Source organism: Polypterus senegalus, chromosome 15 (assembly GCF_016835505.1).
Source record: "Polypterus senegalus isolate Bchr_013 chromosome 15, ASM1683550v1, whole genome shotgun sequence".
NCBI classification, from domain to species: Eukaryota; Metazoa; Chordata; class Cladistia; order Polypteriformes; family Polypteridae; genus Polypterus; species Polypterus senegalus.
In genome coordinates this window covers 81,556,876-81,579,192 of record NC_053168.1, presented here as the reverse complement: position 1 = coordinate 81,579,192, position 22,317 = coordinate 81,556,876, and the positions used below count along the sequence as shown (strand labels likewise).

At 40.6% G+C, this 22,317-nt stretch overlaps 1 protein-coding gene across 1 annotated transcript; it reads left to right on the top strand.

Annotated features, from left to right (window-relative positions):
* Positions 1-1,871: 1,871 nt before the first annotated feature.
* LOC120515780 (myoglobin-like) lies at positions 1,872-4,044 on the top strand. The gene is made up of 3 exons (XM_039737079.1): positions 1,872-2,035; positions 2,764-2,977; positions 3,829-4,044. The coding sequence occupies exons 1-3, from the start codon at positions 1,941-1,943 to the stop codon at positions 3,970-3,972; spliced, it is 453 nt and encodes a 150-aa protein (XP_039593013.1). The 5' UTR covers positions 1,872-1,940; the 3' UTR covers positions 3,973-4,044.
* Positions 4,045-22,317: the final 18,273 nt, after the last annotated feature.

Here is a 22,317-nt window from a genome sequence, read left to right as displayed (position 1 = left end):
GATATTCTATTTGGTGTTCCACAATGACCTATCCTTGGTCCACTGCTCTTTACGATCTCCATGCTTCCATTAGGTCAGATTGTCTCAAGGCATATGTAAAAATGGCTTTTTTTTCCTCTTTCCCCCAGACAGCAGTTGACAGATATTTGGCATAGCCATTCCTTTAATTTCACAGTTCCCATTTACCTGTTGCTCCCTTAACTGTTTTTGCAGTGCCACGACTTGTGGGTTTTTCCATTTTGGACAGTTGCTAAACTGCAGAAGAACAAAGTCCCCTGCAGGATATAATGGGGTCAGCGTTACGTTTTGTGCCTTGTGAATGATGCAAGTCCAAACTGTCAGATTGTCGAATGCAATTCAGTCCTGTGATCACAAACGGAACTTGAATAAATATCGTCCCTCAATGTATAGTAAGTGCTCTGCCACCAGCATGTCCTCCTGATACTGATACCACCCCATAGGGCCATAAATGTTAGGACTAGCAGGGAATGCCCACCTCACTTGATGTGAAGTGCGGCCCACTGGGACTCAAACAGTTACAAGGTGAACTTAATCACCGCCTACAAGTTAACCCTGATGGGTGGGGCTATTGGAGGGGCGTGAACAGACAATGTGACCCTTTATTACATGCTTTGTGTTTTCTTTATTTGTGATATTCAGCATTTCTTAATTGTATAGTTTTTAAATATTTCCAGCACACAATTCAGTAGTACAATGGTTCATCAGAAGAGGATTGTACATCGTAATTGAAATTATATTTAAATGTGTGCTGCATATATGAGATTGAGAAATTACCAAGGGGGACTTGTTGCACCATTCTAAATATTGAAAGTTATTGTGCCTGCGTGTCTCATGCTTTGCGATTTGATGACACGAATTGGGCTGAGCTTCTGTTTTTGACTAATCAAGTCCTGTGCTAATTTCACTGCAACAATCCTCGACTAACCTACTCAGACATCTCCCCAATTCATTGGTGTCCCTCTTTTTCAGATTAATGTCTACTAGTGATGATGCTAGGGGGTCTGACACAGCCTTTCAGCATTCATTGTCATTTGCCCCTTCTTCTGTTCCACTCATCGTCAATATTATGATACAATTACAGGAGCAAACGTCACAGAAAAGGGGAAATAATAGGAAGATGACAAACGATTAATGACATAATATTTCTTATAAATGTAAATCTCACACTGTAGAAATTTTTTGAAAGTAGAATATTAGGTGAAGAAGAAAAAACGGCCAGCTAAACAATTGGTGAAATAATGAATGGTTTGGGAAACTGTTTGAAAGAAAACTCTGAAACTATGGATGTGAACATTTCAAAAGCACCAAGCCGTAAACCTTACAGACATGTGAAAGCAATCAAACGTGGAGGATTTTATATTTGCTTTTCTGCAAAGCTGATTTGGGGTATTCTTGCGTTCGTTTTAATATTTTTGAGTAACTGCAATTCTGACTTAAAATGATGCACAAGTACAATAAAAATATAATAAAATCAGTTGGATATAATTAACACCCGTGAGTGCTATCTATGGGAAGTAAAGTTCATTTAAGAGGGGACTTCAATTGAAAGCCCTCATCTTTAGTTAGGAATTGAGATGGAATTAAAACTAGCAGCTAATGACATTCGCCAGGGTGTGAGGTTTCAGTTCCATGTACAAAATGAAACTTTCATTTAATTATTACGAATGTTCTTGAAGTATTTATGTATTTTTTTCATCTCTGAAAAATCGAAAAGAAATAATTAGATTTATGAGACCTTCTTTTAAATTGACGGGCCCGCGTGCGTCTCGGCGCTTCAATCAGCGGCTTCTCCAGCTGGCAGGGCGCACGTGCTTTGAGTCGCCGTCGGCTCATAAAGAGGACGGGACGAAGCAGCTGATCAGTAGGCAGTGTTCTTGTTTTATCAGTTTTTACAGCAACTCTTTCTCTGTCTCTCCACGATGTGCGATTGTACTGAGGATTTTGATAAAGTGCGCAGTTTGTGGGCTCCGATGAAAGCTAATCCTAAGTACTATGGGGAGCTAATTCTTCAGCGGTACGTTTTTACTTTCCGAATTTGTGTAATTCAGCTTTGTGTGGTTTTTTTTCCCCTTTAAAGCCTTGCATGTTTGTGGCTAAATTCTTTAGTGGTACAATCTTTTTCTATAAGGCTTTCCAGTGATGGCATTAAATTGTCAGATCGTGAATGCAGTAAGTGATCTGGTTGGTTATTAATTCATTGTCGATTTCTCGTGATCTCAAACTCTCCGTGTGGCGTTTTATTTTTTACTGCTTGAACTTTTTGTTGCTTTTGTATAGTCTGAATGTCTAATCTACTTTCCTATTGGTAGTGCAATGCATCATGGCTGAACATTTTGGATTAGAGGAAGCATTAACGTTTGAAAATGTAATTGCTTACTGCTACCTGTGTGTGGGGTGTGTTTGGTTTTTTTTTTGTGGCTCTTCAAAGTGAGCCTGTAATGAAATTTTGTTCTTTTTAGGGTGAGATCCATTAACTTTTTTGGTTTGGTCATCTCCCACCAAGTGTAGAATATACCAAAAGGGTTATAAATGTGGCTAAATTTTTATCAGATTTTTTTAAATTTCTATTTTATACTTGGTAAATCTGATCTCATTCAGGGAAGAGTTTGTTAGAAAACATTTTGTACCTGTATTGGTTTTGTGGCTCCCCACAACCTAGTGGACTTTTTGTTGAAATTGAGCTGCCAGTGATTGCAGGTCGAAGGTGTGCATTGACTGTTGCTTCTCAACCTCCATCCTCAGCTTGTTTGATACCAATCCAGATGTTCAGAAGCTGTTCCCTAAGTTTGCTGACCTTTCCAAAGAGCAGCTGCAGAACAATCCTGACCTCCAGGCCCATGGGGAAATTGTTGTCTGCAAGCTGACAGAATATGTGGAAAAAGGAGAAGAGTCACTTGTGAAGAAGCTGGGAGAAAGTCATGCCAAGCAGCACAAGATCCCTCGGGCCAACTTTCAGGTACTTGGTGAACGTAAAGGCTTGATCTACTGTTATTGTTTGGTAGAATGCATTAATAGTGCTGGGTTTAGGACTTGGACCAAATGTGGTGTTTGTGAGGTTTTTATTTCATGAAGCTGACATTGGAGTAGTCCCTTTCTGTAGCCTTGATAATGGAATTGCCCATTCAGCTCATCCTTAAGGAGGTGTTTAAAAACCCTCTGCACATCTCATTGTCCCCAAACTGAGACCCGAAGCCTTTGATCTTAATTTACAGAAAACTAATGTTAAGGCATGTCCATGCCAATGGCTAAAAATCTGTAACCACCAGAAAGGCTTGAGTATGAGGTGTATACCAATACTTCTACAGTCAAGTACACTCTTCAAAGCTTACGGACTCCAAAGGAAATGGTTCACACATCTGCCTTAAGTTTGGAAGGCTCCTATCGTGGCTCATTTAACTTCATGCCCAGTCTATAGACAGTTTCCATTTCTTTGCAATTGGGACTGGATGGAGTTCAGAGTTTTCCTCTGATAGTATGAGCTGTTTTGTTGGCTTAACAATACGGTCTTCAAGGCAAGCTTTCGTAGAATAAAGACTGGCTCTTGTAGCAAGCTTTTATGGTTGCACAATTGCTTAATGTGCTTCACAAAGGCATAACGCATGTTGGACTAAGCATTGCTATCAATTCTTGAACACCTGTCCCAGTTGCTTCTGGATAGTGCCTGCAGTGTTTTTCTATAATTGTGCCTTCATGGTATGAAGACTGGCACTACATGTGGCTATTTTAGTGTCTACATAGCTGTCTGCTTCTGTGACTCTGTTCTAAGGCTAGCAACTGTAAAAATGAGTAATTGTAATTTATTTCCAGATAATCAGTGATGTGATTGTTCTGGTGGCAGCAGAGAAGATTGATGGCTTTGGCACTGATGTTCAAACAGCCCTGAAGAATGTGATGAAGGCGTTTCAAACTGGCATGGGAGCTTGCTATGATGAGCTAGGATTTGATCGATGATTGTATTTTGTGTACACTGTCTTGATAGGATGGTGTTTGAGCTTCTGAATGAATAAAACCACTTAAAGTGAAGGGCTGGCTTGGGTTGTCTATTTGTCTGATCTTATGGGCTGTATATTCTGCAGTTCTCTAGGGTGTGTTTAATCTAAACTGGTCATTTGCACAATGGAGGTGTCCAGATCAGGATTTCTACCCACTATCTTACATTAATGTAGAAGACAATTTGGACTTGAATCTGATTTGTAAGCAACTGAGAGCAAACCTCTGATCTCTAATGTGAGGTTCTATCTGGCTTTGGTTTAAGAACCTCAGTGAAATGGTTTTACCACACAACCAACTGTCCACTCCAACCTGAACTAAAGGATATGGGTGGTCTGATGTAATCCTAGTTGGTGTTTGAATTTTAAATCAATGGAAATGGCAGTGTGGGTTTTTTCTTTGCAGTGTAATGTACCCCAAAATGTAAGTGCTAACCCACCTTGTCTCAGAGCAGTTTCTTCACTGCTCGGAGTGTTGGCGGTGTGTGGGGTTTAATATCTACCTTTTTTATAAACTCTTGTATTTAAGGAGCTTCTGTAAAAAGCCAAATTTCCCCCTGGGATATCTATTGTAGCTGGGGGTGGTACCCAGCTGGGATGCCCAAGAGGACTTGAGGAGGGCTCAAGACGCCTTCTCTAGACCATGACTGGTTGCTGTGGTGGCCATGGGTACAGAGCTTGGAAGCTCCAACCTGGTAGGGGCCTGTGGTCAACTCCCAGGGGGTGCCCCAATGCCTGGAGAGCCCTGGACCTCGGTACTAACCACACCAGGAAGTGCCTGAGGGAAGAGGAGCAGGGACACCCGGAGTGCTTCTGGGGATGCAGTCGGCACTTCCACCACACTGGGGCGTGTTGGTGGAAGATTGCTGGAGCACATCCGGGGACAATAAAAGGGGCCACCTCCCTTCATTCAGGGGTTAGAGTCGTGTGGAAGAGGACAAGGTCTGGAGGAGAGAGGAGGTGGCCAGGACAGGCATAGTGTGGTGTTGACCTGGACTTTGAGGGAGTCTGTGGGTTGTGTGGCACTTATTTGTAAATAAACGTGGTGGTGAATTTACCATGTCTACCTGTCTGTGTCCAAGGCTCATTCCACGCTATCTATTGTCACAAAAATGCATCAAAGGGCTTATTTTATGGGTGGCTGTCCCAAACCTATGGGTAAATTGTTGTGATGTTCACAGGACAGAATCCAAAACTGAATTGTCCTAGATGGCAGCTTTATTTGCCAGAACTGACCTCCTAGCTGCTGGAACAGGAAGTTACATCATTGGAGCCACCAGAACTGTCCTTGCACATTGAAAGCTGTTCATGATTTTGGATTTTAACCTCCTTGAAAGGAGCCTGAAATTCTTGTCATGACCGCACCTGCAACGACTACTTTAAGGATCCCTACAGCTGAAGGTGGCACCTGGATCTGGATATTGCAGTGTGGTTGCTTAGAATTGCATCCAATTTGATCTCCCTTTTGGTTGAGAGTACGTTGTGTGCTTTTGGCTGCTGCTTCTCAATGGTGTCATTGTATTGTCCCATTGGACTTTTCCAGGTTTGTCTGATTGAACTGCTATTTTTGAATTTTACTTACACTATGGATGCCACTGGCGATTGCCTAGATCACATCTGCTTCAGTCCTGCGCATGCACGCTCTCCCTTCTCTCCTGTTACTGCCTTTAGCGGGCCATGGGCCATCTTCGGCTTCTTCAGACAGTGTCTGTGCCCTACTCTCCTGGCTGTTTCAACTTTACGCTCGCCCTTTTGAACACTTGCTCCATCACTAACAAGACCTCGCTGATTAATGACCTCATCTCCCAGAACTGGACATATTTCTTCTTACAGAAACTTGGCAACAATCTGGTAACTATTTACATTTAAACATGCTGTCTTTAGGTCTGTTAATTCTGATTTATTTGCTGCTTCCTTTCTGTTTTCATCTTTCTGAATTGCATAGTCTTCCCTCTTCTGAAATCATGGTTTCCCTTTATAACAGCTGTGTTTCCCAACTATTGGATATCTTTGCTCCCTTAAAGACTAGGCATGTTCCAGCCTCCCGCTCCTATCCCTGTTACACCGATGAGCTCAGCTATGAAAGCCACTAGCCCGGTGTCTTGAACAGCTTTATAAGAAAACGGGCCTCATAGTTCATTCACAGCTTTACACTGAGCACATACTGAAATATAGGGATGCTCGCTCCAACTATTCCTCTCTCATAAATGGTACTAAGACTAAACCTAGAATTCTTTTTAGGACTGTTAAACTCCTCCAACCTCCTCCTCTAGCATGCCCTAATACAGCTGAACAGTGTCAGGCTTTCTTACATTTCTTTAATACCAAAATTGATCAAATCTATCAATTTCTACTCCACACCTCAATCACTGACTCATTCTGATCTACCATCTCCATCATCAAGACTCGCTTGTTTCTTGCCACCTCTGAACTTAAGTCTAATTCCTCCTCCTGTCTGCTTGATCCTGCCCCTACTTCTCTGCTTAAGACATGCTCATCCATAATTAGTATTCCTGTCACCTTCTTGGTAAATGCAGGTTTCATTTCAGGTTCTGTCCCTACTGCACTCAAAACTGCTGCAGTTACCCCAATCCTCAAAAAAACCTGACCTAGATCCATCCTTCCTCTCCAGTTACAGGCCTATCTCTAATCTCCCTTTTTTTGGCAAAGGTGATGGAACACATGTTGCTACACAACGCCATGATTTTCTTCTAGATAATACTCTGAGCCTTTTTCAGTCTGGTTTTTGTACACAGCACAGCACTAAGACAGCTCTTCTCAGGGTAGTCAATAATCTTCTCCGGTCTGCAGATTTCGGTTTCCTTAATATTCTTATCCTTCTTGACTTAAGTGCAGCATTTGACACTGTTAATCATGAAATCCTCCTGTCCCGTCTCTGCTGTAGTCATCCTTGGCTTAGCCCTTTAATGGCTTACATCATATCTGTGTAATAGTCAACAGTTTGTCACACTTGGCTGATATAAATCCTCCACCTCACCTGTGTCACATGGTGTCCCTCAGGGTTAGTCCTTGGGCCATTACTTTTTCTACTTTATATCCTTTCTTTGGGTCAGATTATTCAGACATAGACAAGCTTTAACTTCCACTGTAATGCAGATGATATTCAGTTTTACCTTATTACAGAATCCCCTACCACCTCCCAGGATTCTCACTGACTGAATCACTGATCTTAAGATATGGATGGAAAATAACTTTCTCAAACTAAATGCCAATAAAACTGAAGTGTTACTGGTAGGTCCAAAATCCCAGCTTTCTAAGGCATCAAATTTCTCTGCTTCTAGTGATGGTACACTTGTCAAACCTGCTCCAGTTGTAAGAAATCTTAATGTTTTGCTTGCTTCATCACAACTTTAAGCTACGCATTAGGTCTCTTTCCAAAATTTTATTCTAGCATCTCCATAATATTGCCTGCCTTCATCTATTTCTGTCCTGTAAATGATGCTCAAACTCTGGTTCATTGTATCATAATATCTCTTATGGGTTACCTTAATTCCCTCTTCAATTGGCCACCCTGCAAAATCTATACAGAAGCTCCAGTATAACCAGAACTCCGCAGCTAGAGTCCTCACCCAAACTCGTATCTCCCCTGTTCAATCCCAGCTTCGCCGGTTACCTGTTCCATCAAGGATTAAATTCAAGATTCTGCTTCTCACTTTCAAAGTCCTACATAACCTTGAGCCCCTCTACCTCACTCAGCTCCTAGCTGCTTACACTCCTTGTCGCTCTCTCTGGTCCTCGAGCAGTAATCTCCTTACTGATCCATGTGCCAGACTCTCCACCCTGGAAGGCAGGTCCTTCAGTGTTATGGCCCCTTAACTCTGGAACTCTCTTCCTCGGTCTCTCTGTGATTGCTCCTCTTTCTGCAGTTTTAAATCTCAGCTGACAACTTTCCTCTTCTGTGAACTTTTGTCATCTGTGTATTTTTTTTTTTCCTCTGTATGTAAAGCGACCTTGGGTTTGTGAAAGGCACTCAATAAATAACTTATTAATATTCATCCATCCATTATCCAACCCGCTATATCCTAACTACAGGGTCACGGGGGGTCTGCTGGAGCCAATCCCAGCCAACACAGGGCGCAAGGTAGGAAACAAACCCTGGGCAGGGCACCAGCCCACCGCAGTATTATCATCCATGCTCAAGAGCACTGTGGCTTATTTGGCACTCTCAATTCTTCCTCTCCCATTATCGGGATACACATTCGGCTAAAGTTTCCTGTCGGGCCTCTTTGGCTTTTTGTAATTCCATATACCAATATATTCCAATAACCCCCTCTCTTTCACCCTGGCAGATTAAGTTACAAATTTTGACCATTTCTCTGTTGAAGTTAATGATGCATGGCCAGCTAAACCCAAAGTCCAACGGAACATTAGGATTCTTCGGATTGTTCTGCCCTCCATATAGCAGTGTGTACATTTTTATTATAAGACAATTTGTGTTACTAACAAGAAATCCCATTTATCACACGTTATCCGATATTTCTTTCAGCCATTTCTGCTCTATAACCATCTAACCTTAGTTATTTTAAAACATTCAGTTAGTTCTCCCTTCCTCCAACTCTTGCTAAAGACTTAAACATTTCCCAAGATTGTTAATCCAAAGACATTTTAATGGGAAATAACACATCCTACCATTACTCCAGTGGCTCTTGGACATTTCAACTGTCAAGTTTTAAATGAAAGTTATATGGCACTTGTTGTGATGTGGGATTTTGCATATAACTTGATAAATGTTTTGTATGTCTTTATTTATAATTTAGGCAAACAAAGTGGTGAGAGGTATTCATGTTTGCCCCCCACTTTTTTTCGACTGTCTCTTTGTAATTTTATGACAGGATTTGGGGGGATGTGTCTTAAACCAGTTTGAGTATTTCTTTGCTAAAGTCTTTGTCTCATCCCCAACACAAAGCCGGGTTAGCTTAACATCTATATGGTCCTGGGGGTTTGCAGGTGTTAAAATGTACTATTTCTCCCATTGGTCTGATATGGCTGTTTGGAATTGGCTTGTCTCAGAGGCCTTTAAGTACCATGATCTCCTATTGGTTCTAGGGATTGGAGAGAACATCTATAAGTGTACTTATAAATGTACTTATAAACGTACAACCACATTCTCCCTCTCTCTCAAACCAACATATGATGAAAGAAGCATCTCTCTTACTAACCTGTGATGATGAAGACAACACAATGAAGAGCACAGCTCAGCAGCCATATTGAACAGACATGTGGCTGAAAGCTGAGCACCAACGATGCCTTAGAGACATTTTAAGTAACTACAAGCCTGTGTGCCACCTGAATTACACATCACTATTTGATCAGGTTGTATGGTTGCCAATATTCGAATGTACTTTGCATTTTGTTATTTATGAATATTATCAGTAATTATTTTGTGTAACTTAATGCCTGCTTGTCTTTTTACTATCTAATTGCCTGAGGTTATAGATAGAAGGGAAGGTGGGGGATAAGTTTTATATAAAATAATACATTATAAACAGTGGTAAGTCTGTGAGATTATGGATTCTAAGGCTACATATTAATAATACAATAGGGGAAAGTAGAGCAATACATATATTACTTTACCAAGATAAAACTGCACTGAAGTCCCTACCACTGCTCTAATTCTTCTTAAGGGGACTCCTGCCCCAGTAATGTTACATTTTTTTTTTTTTTTTTTGCAGTTCTGTTAACTTAACATGGACATCACAGCAATTGTGGTATCAAAAAGCATTCACATCCAACATGCAGATTTTCAATAAGCTTTCCAAGACTCCATTCAGCCACACTTTGCTATGTATTTTCTCTTATACTTTCTTTAAAACTGCGTTATTTACATTTGTGTACTTCATTTTTATAACAAAAGTAATAGAAGAAATAAAGTGAATATTAGGGCACCTGGTGCACAGGAGATCACCATTAGCTTATCCTTGCAGGGTTATCAAGGAGAGAAGGGACAAGTCTAGTAGAAGACATTGTTGGTTGGCATGTGGCATAGAAAACAGAAGTGTTAGTACTGGAGATAGCGAGTCACTGTGTGGCTTAAAGAAAAGTGATCAACATTCTAGACCTCACTCAGTGGTACTTATGGGCATGGGACCCAATATGGAACACCAGAGAGTCAGGCATTTGGGCATCCGTCATACATAATTGTGTCTGCATCTGTGTGTGTTAATCTCAGTGTTCGAGTGAAGACCACTGTAACAAACAAGTTCTCACTCATCCTTCAGTAATGCAAATTCAAATATACTAATACACCTTGGAGTAGATGTGGAACAGATTATAGGTGACAAAACCTCGTCCTACCCAACACCACAGAGGTGGTGTAAAAAAGCCCAAGAGATACCTGCAAGGACACCGTCTCAATGAAAGATTAAACCAAACTATGAAAACTGAACATCTGGAATGAGAAAAAAGGAAATTTTATAAAAGTGCACAAAAACAAGAGTGACTTCTCTGTAGCTGTCACAAAGGCTCACTAGGTTACTTAAATACAGATGAGTGATCAGCTTAAAATTCAGATGTCAAGGCACTTTAGTGTACAGATGAACACCAAGGCAGACATATCATACTAAGTAATCACAGAATTTATTGAGTAAACTTGCCAGAAGAGGTAGCAAGACAAGTCTTGGAGCAGAACCTCCTTTGGACCCACAAAGATCAAGACAAGAAAAAAAAAAAGAATCAGTTTTTTCAGAAACTGGAACCTTCTACCCCAACCAAACACAAAAAACAATGCTTTAAAGTTTGCAACCAGAACCTCAGTGATGCTGGTAGAGTGCGACATGCCAGAATGTCAATTGAAAGGGGCCAGACTGCAGGTAAGACCACTACACACTCCAGCAGACATGTTACCACAATTGTTATTACACAAGTAGTGAAATTTGTTAACTTGCTAGTTAGCCAGGATAAAAAGTACAGCATTTGTGAGTTTAGTAGTGGCTCACGCTTAAGAAAGATACCTGCAGGCTCCCTTGAATGGGGGCACTGAGAGAAGCACTGGTCCAAGTACAGCAACTGCAATGGATAATCCCAAAGAGTGGTGGGCCTGACCACTAAACCCCCAATAATATTCTGTTGCAGGGGTCCCTCCAAGCCTCAATAACCATAGCAGGTAAGATGCAACAACGCATGAAACTGACAAAAGATCATCATTGATGCATATGCAATTACAGAATTAGGAACAGACAATGCATTAAACTCAAAAATTACACGGAAATTCCAGGACACACAAAATCACAGATGAGTGATGAATTCCACTCACACATAATCTCATACCACAAACTACAATCAAACAAATAAAACAGCAAGTTATTACTAACTTAGGGACCCAAACAGGAAATGACAGACAACACTCAGTGCACATCACAGAACAGTGGACACGTCAGACACTGTTAACCAAAAACCAATGAAGACACTCTAACTACATACTACACCTCAAACTGACTGCGGGCATGGAGTGACGAAACACAGGCAGTAGAGCAGCAATGCACTTGAACAGATCTCACTGAAACAATATGGAGGACACAACTGGACAGGCCTGGGCGTGGGTGGAGTTTAACAGTTGGTGGTCTCAGACGTTTGCACTCTGTATTTGAAGACAAACAGATGGACATTACACAACCCACAAGAGATGGCAGCTTTTAGTCATCTCAGCTTTGTTTATACCAAGAATAAAAAAGAAAGTCAAAAGCTTAACAGTTCAATCATTTATTTCCATTTCATATTTATATAAGACAGACAGTCCTTAAATTTAGAATTGTTTTTTAAGACATGTAAACAGTCCGATGAGAATTTCAGATGAACAGAATAAATAAAGTCCAGTAAAACTGGAGAAAAGGAGAATAATTTAATAGGGGTTTAAGGTGTGCCAAAAGGCCACCAAGCCCGAATTGGTCGTTCTACCCAATAGAGACGTTCTTAAGATGTTGGTTTTTAGGCATTGATACTCTGGGTCTCCTGGCAAGTCGGGGCACCCGGATTCATTTAAACATCACAGGTTGATGCACAGATGCTGTTGGCACAACACTACCACAGAAGACCTGGAAAAGAAAGTAGAAAAGTAAAGATTAATGAAGTTTGCAGATTCATCAAATACTGCGATAAGTCTATGCATATCTACTTTATTAAGGGTGGAACTCAAATGCAGGTTCAAAAAAGCCAAATAAAGTGGGTTTTTAGCTTTAGGTTAGTGTCTCTCTATTGGCAAAGTAATTCAGATTATTCTTGGTATAAAACTACAAACTACACTTGTCTCTTGGAATCATCAGCAGACAATTATTATATATCTGAAAATTCAGGCAGCACACACTGCAGAGTATAGGAGGGATGCAAGAGAATTTAAGGCTGTTTATGTCATTAGTCGTATTTTAACAGCAATTCTAACAGACACAAGTAACCAATGTGTATTGACAGTAACAATGCTGAGATGTGTTCAGAGTTTCTTTTTCTAGCTAAGACTCTTTTTGCTGCATTCTGAACTCTTTGGAGTCAGTTTGTCTGTTCAGTAGACCAGTTAGGAGAGCATGTCAGTGGTCTAGTTGACTAAAAACAAAAATGTGAATTCCTCCGTATCATGCATCTTTGAAATGTTCCTTAACTAGAAAACTGCTGTCCAATTCATCTGCTTAACATGCAATTTGAAATTTAGGTTACAGTCCATGATTACACCTAAATATTTTGCTTGAACTTTGACCTAATTCTATGGCATCAAGTTTGTATCTAACACCCTCATTATTTCCATTTCTACAAATAATATCAACTCTTTCCTTATAAACATCAGACAGACATTAAGTGAGCGAGCAACTGGTTCTTCAGACGGTACAGATAAGTAAAGCTGTGTGTCATTCGCATTGCTGTGGTAGCTCAGCTTGGGTGGTGTTGTAATCTCCCCTAAAGGGAGCATTTTAATTAGAAAGAACTTCGGGCTCAGAAGAGACGCTTGTGGAATGCTGTAAGCAATGTCACGGATCTCTGAACTGCAATCGCCACAACTACTTTGTTTCCCCGAAAATAAGACCTACTCTGAAAATAAGCCCTAGTCAAGATCCCCAGCTGAAATGTAAAGCGCCTAAAACTGGGATTATATTTCATGCCATGTGACGCATGTACTTGAAACATCGATTAAATTCTGAGGACACCTTGCCACAATATCTCTGAAAAGGATGTTTAATGATTACATTCATCATTCGGGGATGCGCCAATTCCAGCAGCATTGGACACAATGCAGAAACAAAATCCCTGGACAGGGCATCACCTCATTGCAAGGTGAACACAAGCACACACATACACTAGCGTCATTGTAGTTTCACCTAATCCACAAAACTTCATGTCTTTGTATGGAAAACTGAACACACTGTGGAAACCAACCAGGAAAAACATGCAAACTCCAGGCAGGGATCAACAAGAGACGTGACTCCCTGTGAGACAGCGGCGCTACCGCTCTGCCACCGTGCCACCCCATACGTGTAACTATTAACATTATCCATCCATCCATTTTCCAACCTGCTGAATCTGAACACAGGGGTCTGCTGGAGCCAATCCCAGCCAACACAGGGCACAAGGCAGGAACCAATCCTGGGCAGGACACACAGAAACACACCCAGCACACACTAGGGCCAATTTAGAATCGCCAATCCACCTAACCTGCATGTCTTTGGATTGTGGGAGGGAACCGGAGCGCCTGGAGGAAACCCACACAGACACGGGGAGAACATGCAAACTCCACGCAGGGAGGACCCGGGAAGCGAACCCGGGTCTCCTAACTGCGAGGCAGCAGCGCTACCACAGCACCACCGTGCTGCCCCTATTAACATTATTCATTATTTAAATAAAGTTAACAATTTATCTGTAAATGTATCATACATACGTTAATGCATTTCATCATGAAAGTGATATCAAGTATAAATATAAAAATTCTAAATGTGCAGAGAGCTGGAATATCATAAATGTAATGTGCTCTATGTGGCGATCTATTGCTGCTTGCTGCTGCTCTCAGGTCAGGAGGAAGCAAGCTCATAGCAATTAACAACTGGGTCAGTTTGAAGATGACGTTTACATCGGTCTACTTTAATGATAAAGAAAACAGAAGATGGTATGTGAGACTTTTAAAATGTATCGTGTCATTACTTTGGGGAATATGCAATGCTTGAATATCAAGGCAACATGAATACATTTGTATGTCGGCATTTTGCTTCACCACATCGAACCATTCATCAAACTTCGAACAAGGCACATCGTTCAGCCAAGTGACTGGAGTAGCAAGAAATTCAGGCTGGAATTCAGGGTTTGAATGTGGACAGTATCGACGATGTTCCAGGAGAAGATGATATGACTGTATTTGGAAAAATGTATATTGTTGTACATGAATAAATATAAAACATCCCCTGAAAATAAACCCTAGTGCATCTTTTGGAGCAAAAATTAAAATAAGACCCAGTCTTATTTTCAGGGAAACATGATAACAGAATCGTCTACCTGTTAAGATGGAAACCAATCAGAGACAGTGCCAGAGAGGCCCACCAGTTGACTAAGATGATTTAGAACACTGCGGCCTATGGTGTCAAATGCTGCACTCTGGTCTAGTAGAACAAGCACAGATATGAGGCCTCGACCTCAATAACATACAGGATATTGACTACCTTCACCAGTGCAGATTCTGTGCTATGATTTGTTCTAAAACTGGACTGCAACTTGCAAAGAATAAACCGTTGTCCATACAGCCATTTGATTGCAAAAACCAATGTAATTATTTTTTAGAAGAGCTCAATAAAATATGCATTACAAACCTCAAAAATATAAACAGTTAATACAAGATATTTGTCACGCCTTCAAAAACTAAAGAAAGATCCTCTGAAACTAAACAAAAGCTGCCATCTTTAGTTGAAATGGCTTCAGAAAACACTCATTACAGCACCACCTCTACCTTGACAAACCAAAAGAACAAAATTTGGAGGTGCTACTTCACTTAACACTACTACACCATCACTACTGAGCCACGTTTCGTCCAATGCAAGAAAGTCCATTTTCCTCTCACCACTAAGATTGTTAATGTAACGCGTCTAAGTGTTTAAAGCTCAAATATTTAGTAAAGCTACACTTAACATCTCAGAAGAGCACAGCTTTATTGGAGTGTTAATTGCCATTTCAAGGTGCTCTAACTCATTCACGTTTATCCCGCTTTGTGTAGACATTTTAGACAGATTGTGGTGTGTTACTATAGTGCTGACAGAGTGTGCATCTATAGGTGAAGCCACTGCAGGACAATCATATCCAAATACAGGTTTATACAAGAGCTTTGTAGATTATTTAGATCAGCATCACCTTCACCATCACTCTTAACACAGAATGAATGACTAGTTAGTACATTAGGACAGTCTGGATGAGAACTGGCAATTCAGCTGACCAAAGCTCACCCGTCCTATCCACTTAATTCCTCCAAAACATTAAAGCACTGATGCAACATGCAGTCGGTTTAAGTCATGGACTGGCATGACTTCAAGAGGCAATGATAGGAATATTGATTAGACTGTGGACATGAATCCCTCACCATATACTGTTTTTAATTTATTTTTACTGTCTACATGTGACTTAATATAAAACATTTGTCCAGACAATTAAGCAACCGTCTTGGCCAGATTTAAAGTAACATACATTAATATTAATATGGATTTCAAACAGTCAAACCTGACTAGTTAATTTAGCTATATTGTTAGAGAGGACCTGGAGCGATGGACATCTGTTCAGATCTCTTCTGATAAAACACTGTTGTTCCAAGAACAAATTGAAATTGTCAATGAAGTAAAGGCCAAACTCAGCAAGGAGAGTCTTCAACCAAGCACTGACGAAAACCAGGTGACTGAAAGCCTCAATTGAATGTCCAAGCATCAGAAGTGCACCAGAGATAACGATCAGGATCCCCTCACAAGTGAATTGCAGCTGTTCTTTCAGCACTTTTGACTTGCGATTCATTTGTTCCCAGGAGGAAATCAAAATCACTGACATCTTTGGTGCATGAGGGCAAAGAGGCTTTCATCTCCTTAACGCACACACCAGGAATGCAGGACAAGTCTTCTGACAAAAGTAACAGTGCAGGTTTTGTACAATGGAGTAAACCCCAAAATAACAGCACTGTGGCAGGCAGCTGGTACAAATCTGAAAGCTTGAAAATGATTGTTCAATCGCAACATCAGCTCTTCTCTGGACACTCAGAGTGGAGGCCTCCTTTATGGTTGGTGCTCACACACTCCAACTTGAGTGGGCACAGGGGTAAAACAGTTGCTTGCCAGCTTCAACAGCAGCCAAGGTATGCACAAACCTGGCAGGCAATGGCTAGAAGGAGAAGCCGGTTCAGGATGCACTGCTACATCACCAATGTAGCTTCAGGACTTTCAGGTGAAGGTTTAGCATATGTTTAGAAGATCGCAACTGCTGTTTCCTCATTTCTGTGGGATCTTAGAGATAATAACAAAAAAAAAATCTCAGTAAGCCAGCACACAGAGCTAGTGATGACCTGAACAAGAAAAAACATTGTGTAACAAAAACATGAAAACCATCAAATAAACACAGTAGGAAGCTGTACTACTGTATTAATGCAGATTTAGTATTTGAGTTAAAATTGCTGTAACAGAGTTAAAATTGCTGGTGAAGGACTGTGCTTATGCAAACGAATAGGAAAGCACGGTGTAAAGCTTAACTTTAAATTAGTTTCATAGACACGCTGCCGCTGCTGTTTGTCATGCCTTAGACGAATACGATATTCGCGAGATACAAGTTTAATGAGAGGACGCAGGGTATAAATGAGACTTTTCATCACTTTATAACGGAGTTAAAATTGCTGGTGAAGGACTGTGCTTATGCAAACGATGATGAGATGGTCAGGGATAGAATAGTGTTTGGCACAAACTCAGCAAAAGTGCGAGAGAAACTTTTAAGTGCCGGTTCTGAGCTAACATTAAATAAAGCCGTGGACATTGCGAAATTGTGTGAGATAGCACAAGCACAGCTGAGAAGCTTCGATGCATGTAATCCGATCGGCTCACGTGAACTGACTTTGCAGGACTGGGAAAGGTAAACCCGTGCATGCAGTGTGTGATGTCTCAGATAAAGAGGAAGACGAGCTGTTTATTGATGCAGTAAGAAAGGAACAACCCTCTGAAACTGAACAAGCCTTTGTAGACATATCAATAGGAAAGCAAGGTGTAAAGCTTAAGTTTAAACTAAGTTCATAGACACGCTACTGCTAAATATTCACAGGCAAATCCACAACTTAATACCGGGAATGCCTGTTAAACATCTTAGATTCATGAGTACCGATTTGGGTAATGAACACTTCGATCAATGAAACCTGTTATCTTTACAACGGTTGACAAACATGGAATATAACTTGAACACAACACATCCTCAAAATACAAACCTGATTGAAAGAAATAATGATAATCAAATCCTTGATGACGGCAAAACTAATAACAGTGACAAAACAATTACATTGACAATCATGTTACATTATTTTTAAAATGTTTCCTTTTCTTTTTCACAACTTCTTTAACACACTACTTCTCCGCTGCAAAGCACGGGTATTTTGTTAGCAATTAATACAATAACAACAATCCTCCACTCCCAAACGCTTTGTTACCCTTCCTCCCAACTCAGCTCACTGCTGGGATCTCCCAGAGTCCTTTTAAAGTCTTTGACCCGGAAGTGTTTCTGTCCATTAGTCCATGTGACTTTATAACACTTCCGGGGCAGGTGAAAACTCCTTTTTTTCAGCTCGGAAGTATGTCATTCTTTCCATCCCTTTGACTTGGAAGTACTTCCGGGCTATCAGTCCCCACGTTATCCAGCAGGGCTGTGAAGAAAGACTCCAATGTCCATAATGCCGTGCTGGAATTCGGGGCACCTCCATGTTGCAGGGATGGCTCCATCTGGCGACTTGGGGGTATTGGCCTGGATAAGCTGCCGGCCATATTCCACAACCGATATCCACTATCTGCCTCACATCAACTTTTAATCCTTTAGTAATCAGTACATCTGCATATGACCCCACTCCCCCTGTCATGTGTGGGCTGGCTAACTAGCTGGCTCAGATTAAATGAGTGCAGGAGGTTCATGGATTCTCTTGCTTTCGGGTCACACTGTTTATCGATATGAAAATTAAAGTTGCTAACAATTAGGCACCTGTCATAGTTAGTTATTATAATTGACACTAAGTCTGAGAATTCCTCAGTGAAAGACACATTTTATTTAGGAGGTCTATACACAGACAGTGCTAGAGACTGGGAAACTCCTTTAATAACAAAAGCAAGATACTCAAAAGCATCTTTACACTTTAACTAGATCAAGTAAATACTCTCTGACGTGGTTATTGTAGTGTTAAGGTAGTACACGTTTGAGGAAGAACTCACTACAGAGTTATGTCCTAGCAAGGCATTATGGAATGAATTTGCATTAGAATTACATAGTCAGGAGAAACAAATTACCTAACATGTTTTCAGATAGGACCTGGGGATTTAACATCTCATTAAAGAAAGATACATCCCCTAACAGGACAAATCAGTTATCAGGCAGGAGAAAAGCTGTTCATTGAATCTTTTAATCACTCCTCGGCCAAATGCCTTGATGGGAGCATTCTTCAAAAGCAGTCTATTACAGTAGGGTCAAAATGATCAGAGAAACAAAGAATAGAGGTTAATTTTATAAACTTTTGAATTTACATACAGTGTCAATCAATGCATTCATTTACTCTGCTTGGTTCGTGCTTTACACCCAAATAATTTACATAAATTGAAAGTATATTATATTACATTCTGGTTCTTCTTTATATCCTTGAGTTGAGCAACCAACCTTGAAATTTCTCTACATGTAACAACTATCCATTTTGGTTGTTTACAAAAAACGATTACTTTAGAGGGTCAGCTCAGGTTGGGAGGTTGGGAGACAAAGTCAGAGAGGTGAGATTGCGTTGGTTTAGACATGTGCAGAGGAGAGATTCTGGGTATATTGGGAAAAGGATGTTAACGATAGAGCTGCCAGGAAAGAGGAAAAGAGGAAGGCATGGATGTGATGAGAGAGGAAATGCAGGTGGTGGGTGTAACAGAGTAAGATGCAGAAGACAGGACGATATGGAAGAAGAAGACAGGACATCCCCTAACGGGAGCAGCCGATAGAAGAAGAAGACAGGACATCTGCCGACTTCTTAGTCATCTCTTAGTAATCTTTCAGTACATTTTGTTCACTTGACCTTTATCTGATTTCCGACATTTATTAACCCTTTATTTAATTTCTTTAAGATGAATGTTCTGTTATCCTAAAATTTTTCTTCCACAGCAAAGTATATTAGGATGCAGACCATCTCGCCTGAAGAAACATGGCCACTCCCAGAAGAGATCCCAGTTGTCCAGAAACCTGATGTTTTGTTACTTGCAGAAGCATTTCAACCATTTGTTTTATGCCAGAAGATTACTGTAGTATTCACTCAATCTTCTAGCCCAAAGTAAGGGACCCGAAATGAAGATTCTCACAGCCAGGGTCCTCGTGGCATTAATAAGTGCTTTGAAATGCGCTTTAAGAATCACCATCTGTTGGTATTGCACATTGTTTACTCTGGCATGTATCACAATGGTCCCCGCTGCCCTGTCGTTTTGCCTCTGTCGGCAAATTTCTTGTAATATCTAATTCATGAGCATTGCAAAAACATGAAACAAAAATTTCTGTTTAAAGCATGAAATATTGAGGTTTTGTATAATAGAATCTCCAATGACAAATACATCACCCGGGAATACGAGTAAGGAGGGGAAGTGAAGACGGTCGAAACAGTTCTGGATGGAAATGCTTGCCTTAGCCGATGGAGGTGATCTATTCTTAAACCCCTGCCTGCACAGTTGAAACAGCCAGATTCCATCTTGAACATCATCATCGTTCGAAATGTTAAGGCCATTAGCGAAGCAGAGTGTTTCTAGACACCTTAAGACATAGGTTTCTTATAACTTGAAGCTTGCGTCTTGATTTTTTTTAACTGTCTCTGCAAATGCCTACGAAACTCTTTTTCATTGAACCAGCAGAACAGGATGATTCAGGGCAATGTGGCTTTGTCATCTCTTCACGTGCTCTACTGTTCAACAGTTATTGCTTGCATTTATCCAAAGTGAATTAAAGCAGGAGCTAAATTAAGTGTTTCATACTGTTGACCAATGTATTTCGTCTAAATTAAGTGCCAAAATTTGACAGTCAAGGCCATTACCAAAGCAGAGTGTTGCTAGACATGAGATGAGATATGTGTTGCGAGACTTGAAACGTGCATCTCAATTGTTTTTATTACGGTTTCTGGAAGTGCCTACAAAACTCCAGGAATGACAACTTGGACATTACTTTGAAGCCAGTCATTCATCCTTTAAAAGGAAACTTCAGAAAATTGTCCTGCTATTTCATTGAACCAGCAGGAGCAGAAGATTCAGGGCTATGTGGCTTGGTCATCTCTTCACATGCTGTCCTGTTTAACAGTTATTGTTTGCATTTACACAAAAGGGATAAAACCAAAAACTACTGTAAATGAAGTGTTCCCTACTGTTTCCCCTCATGTCTCCTCTCAATTAAGTGCTGAAATGTAACAGTGAAGGCCATTACCGAAGCTGGGTGTTGCTAGACAAGTTAGGTGTTGTGACACTTGAAACTCGCATCTCAATTGTTTTTTAACAGATATTCAAAGTGCCTATGATACTCCAGGGATTACAGCTTGGATTTTATGTTGAAGCTACTCATGCCTCCTTTAAATTTGTATTGCAGAAGTAACAGACTACTTTCATATATGTTGTTTGTTCCAACATGTACTAGATCTATCCCTACTCTTCCCAAAAGCTTATCAAACTTTCCAAAGAGGTCTCCCACCTGTGTACTTGAAAGATTACACCTATCATTCCTTCCAGGAAGGTCTCCCATCTGTGCCTCAGGAAGACAACACACAACGCAAGACTCTTTGTCTCTTGAGCAAACCTGTGCTTCATACACACTAATGACTGAGTCCCCAACTATCATTACCTCTCTCTTTGTGGAGACTGGTTTTGAGGTGACACTTGGGGCTCCTCATGCCTGAGAACTATCTCAGAATATTTAGAGAAACACCTGAAAACGTTTTGACACTTCCAACTCTGGGGTTGATCCACCTGGACAGTGTGCGCCAGAGGCAATTGCTCAAAGACTGCAAGGGAAGCTCCGCCTCCTCTAAAATGTCACAAACAAATGTGTCAAATACTGCTGTAATAACATTGTTAATACAAAGAACACATTGGAACATGTTCAACTTCATGCATCAGCAATAATTTTTGCAGTTCGTCTTACTTTTATTTTAATCATACATTCCCGTGGCAGCATGATCCATTAAAGCACATTGAAATGCAGCTCCACTGAACTTCAATGGTACATCAGAACCTTCTTTGTTTTCAGTGCAGCTAAGCTAGATGTTTATTGGACAAATGTTTCAAAACATCATTTGTAGTGAAGCTCAGCGTTTCTGGAAGTAAATGGGGCTTTGGGGTGGATGGACACTGGGCTGCTGCATGATGATTGGAGGAACTTTCAAAGTGACTGGAACTCTTTTTGATTGTCATCAGAGAATTTCAAGGTCATACACATGCAGATTTTTAGCAAGTGAAGTCGTGAGACAAGCCGCTGCTTGTAGTCTTTTATTTGCTAGCGATTTAGCCCACTGTTTAATTTTGTACATATCCTACTGTAAATAAAACATATATAGAGCATTCTTGAGTTTGCTCCTTGTTTCAGTTTAGTAAATTTCACTCATCTATTTCAAATTAAATCTTGCAGGGGGACAAGTCAACCAGTTAGCATAATGGAAGACAATGCTAATATTGTTGACCTGATTTTGACAAAGACATTATGTAGTCTTTGTTATGAGGAGAGACTCATCAACAGTCAAGATTCATTTAGTTCAAAAGTCAGGGAAAAATAACTAGTCTTGTCAAGTCTCCTGGTATGAGAAGGTGAACTGGCTGACTGGAAGAGAATGTACTGTTGGCCATGCCTCTTAATGAAACCATCTTAGGTTGTTTAGTCAAAAAAACAGGGTTTCTGTTTGGAGAGGTCTGGCTTACTTAGACAGTGCTTACAAAAGACACAAGAAAACAAATGTGAGTTAATTTCAACTGTTAAGTTGTCTTAGCAGGGTCAGAGTAGAACATGTGATTAATGATGGTGTTCACATTCAGGTGGCAAGAGACACGAAACAGTGGAAAAAACAGGACCTTTCTTAATTGCCTAAATGACATCACTTCACTGCTTGGACATCAAG

Excerpts from the sequence above, each read along its gene's own strand:
- LOC120515780 (XM_039737079.1), top strand. The coding sequence starts at position 1,941 with ATGTGCGATTGTACTGAGGATTTTGATAAAGTGCGCAGTTTGTGGGCT. Across the intron at positions 2,036-2,763 it reads GGGGAGCTAATTCTTCAGCG|CTTGTTTGATACCAATCCAG; the intron begins GTACGTTTTTAC and ends CTCCATCCTCAG. Across the intron at positions 2,978-3,828 it reads TCCCTCGGGCCAACTTTCAG|ATAATCAGTGATGTGATTGT; the intron begins GTACTTGGTGAA and ends ATTTATTTCCAG.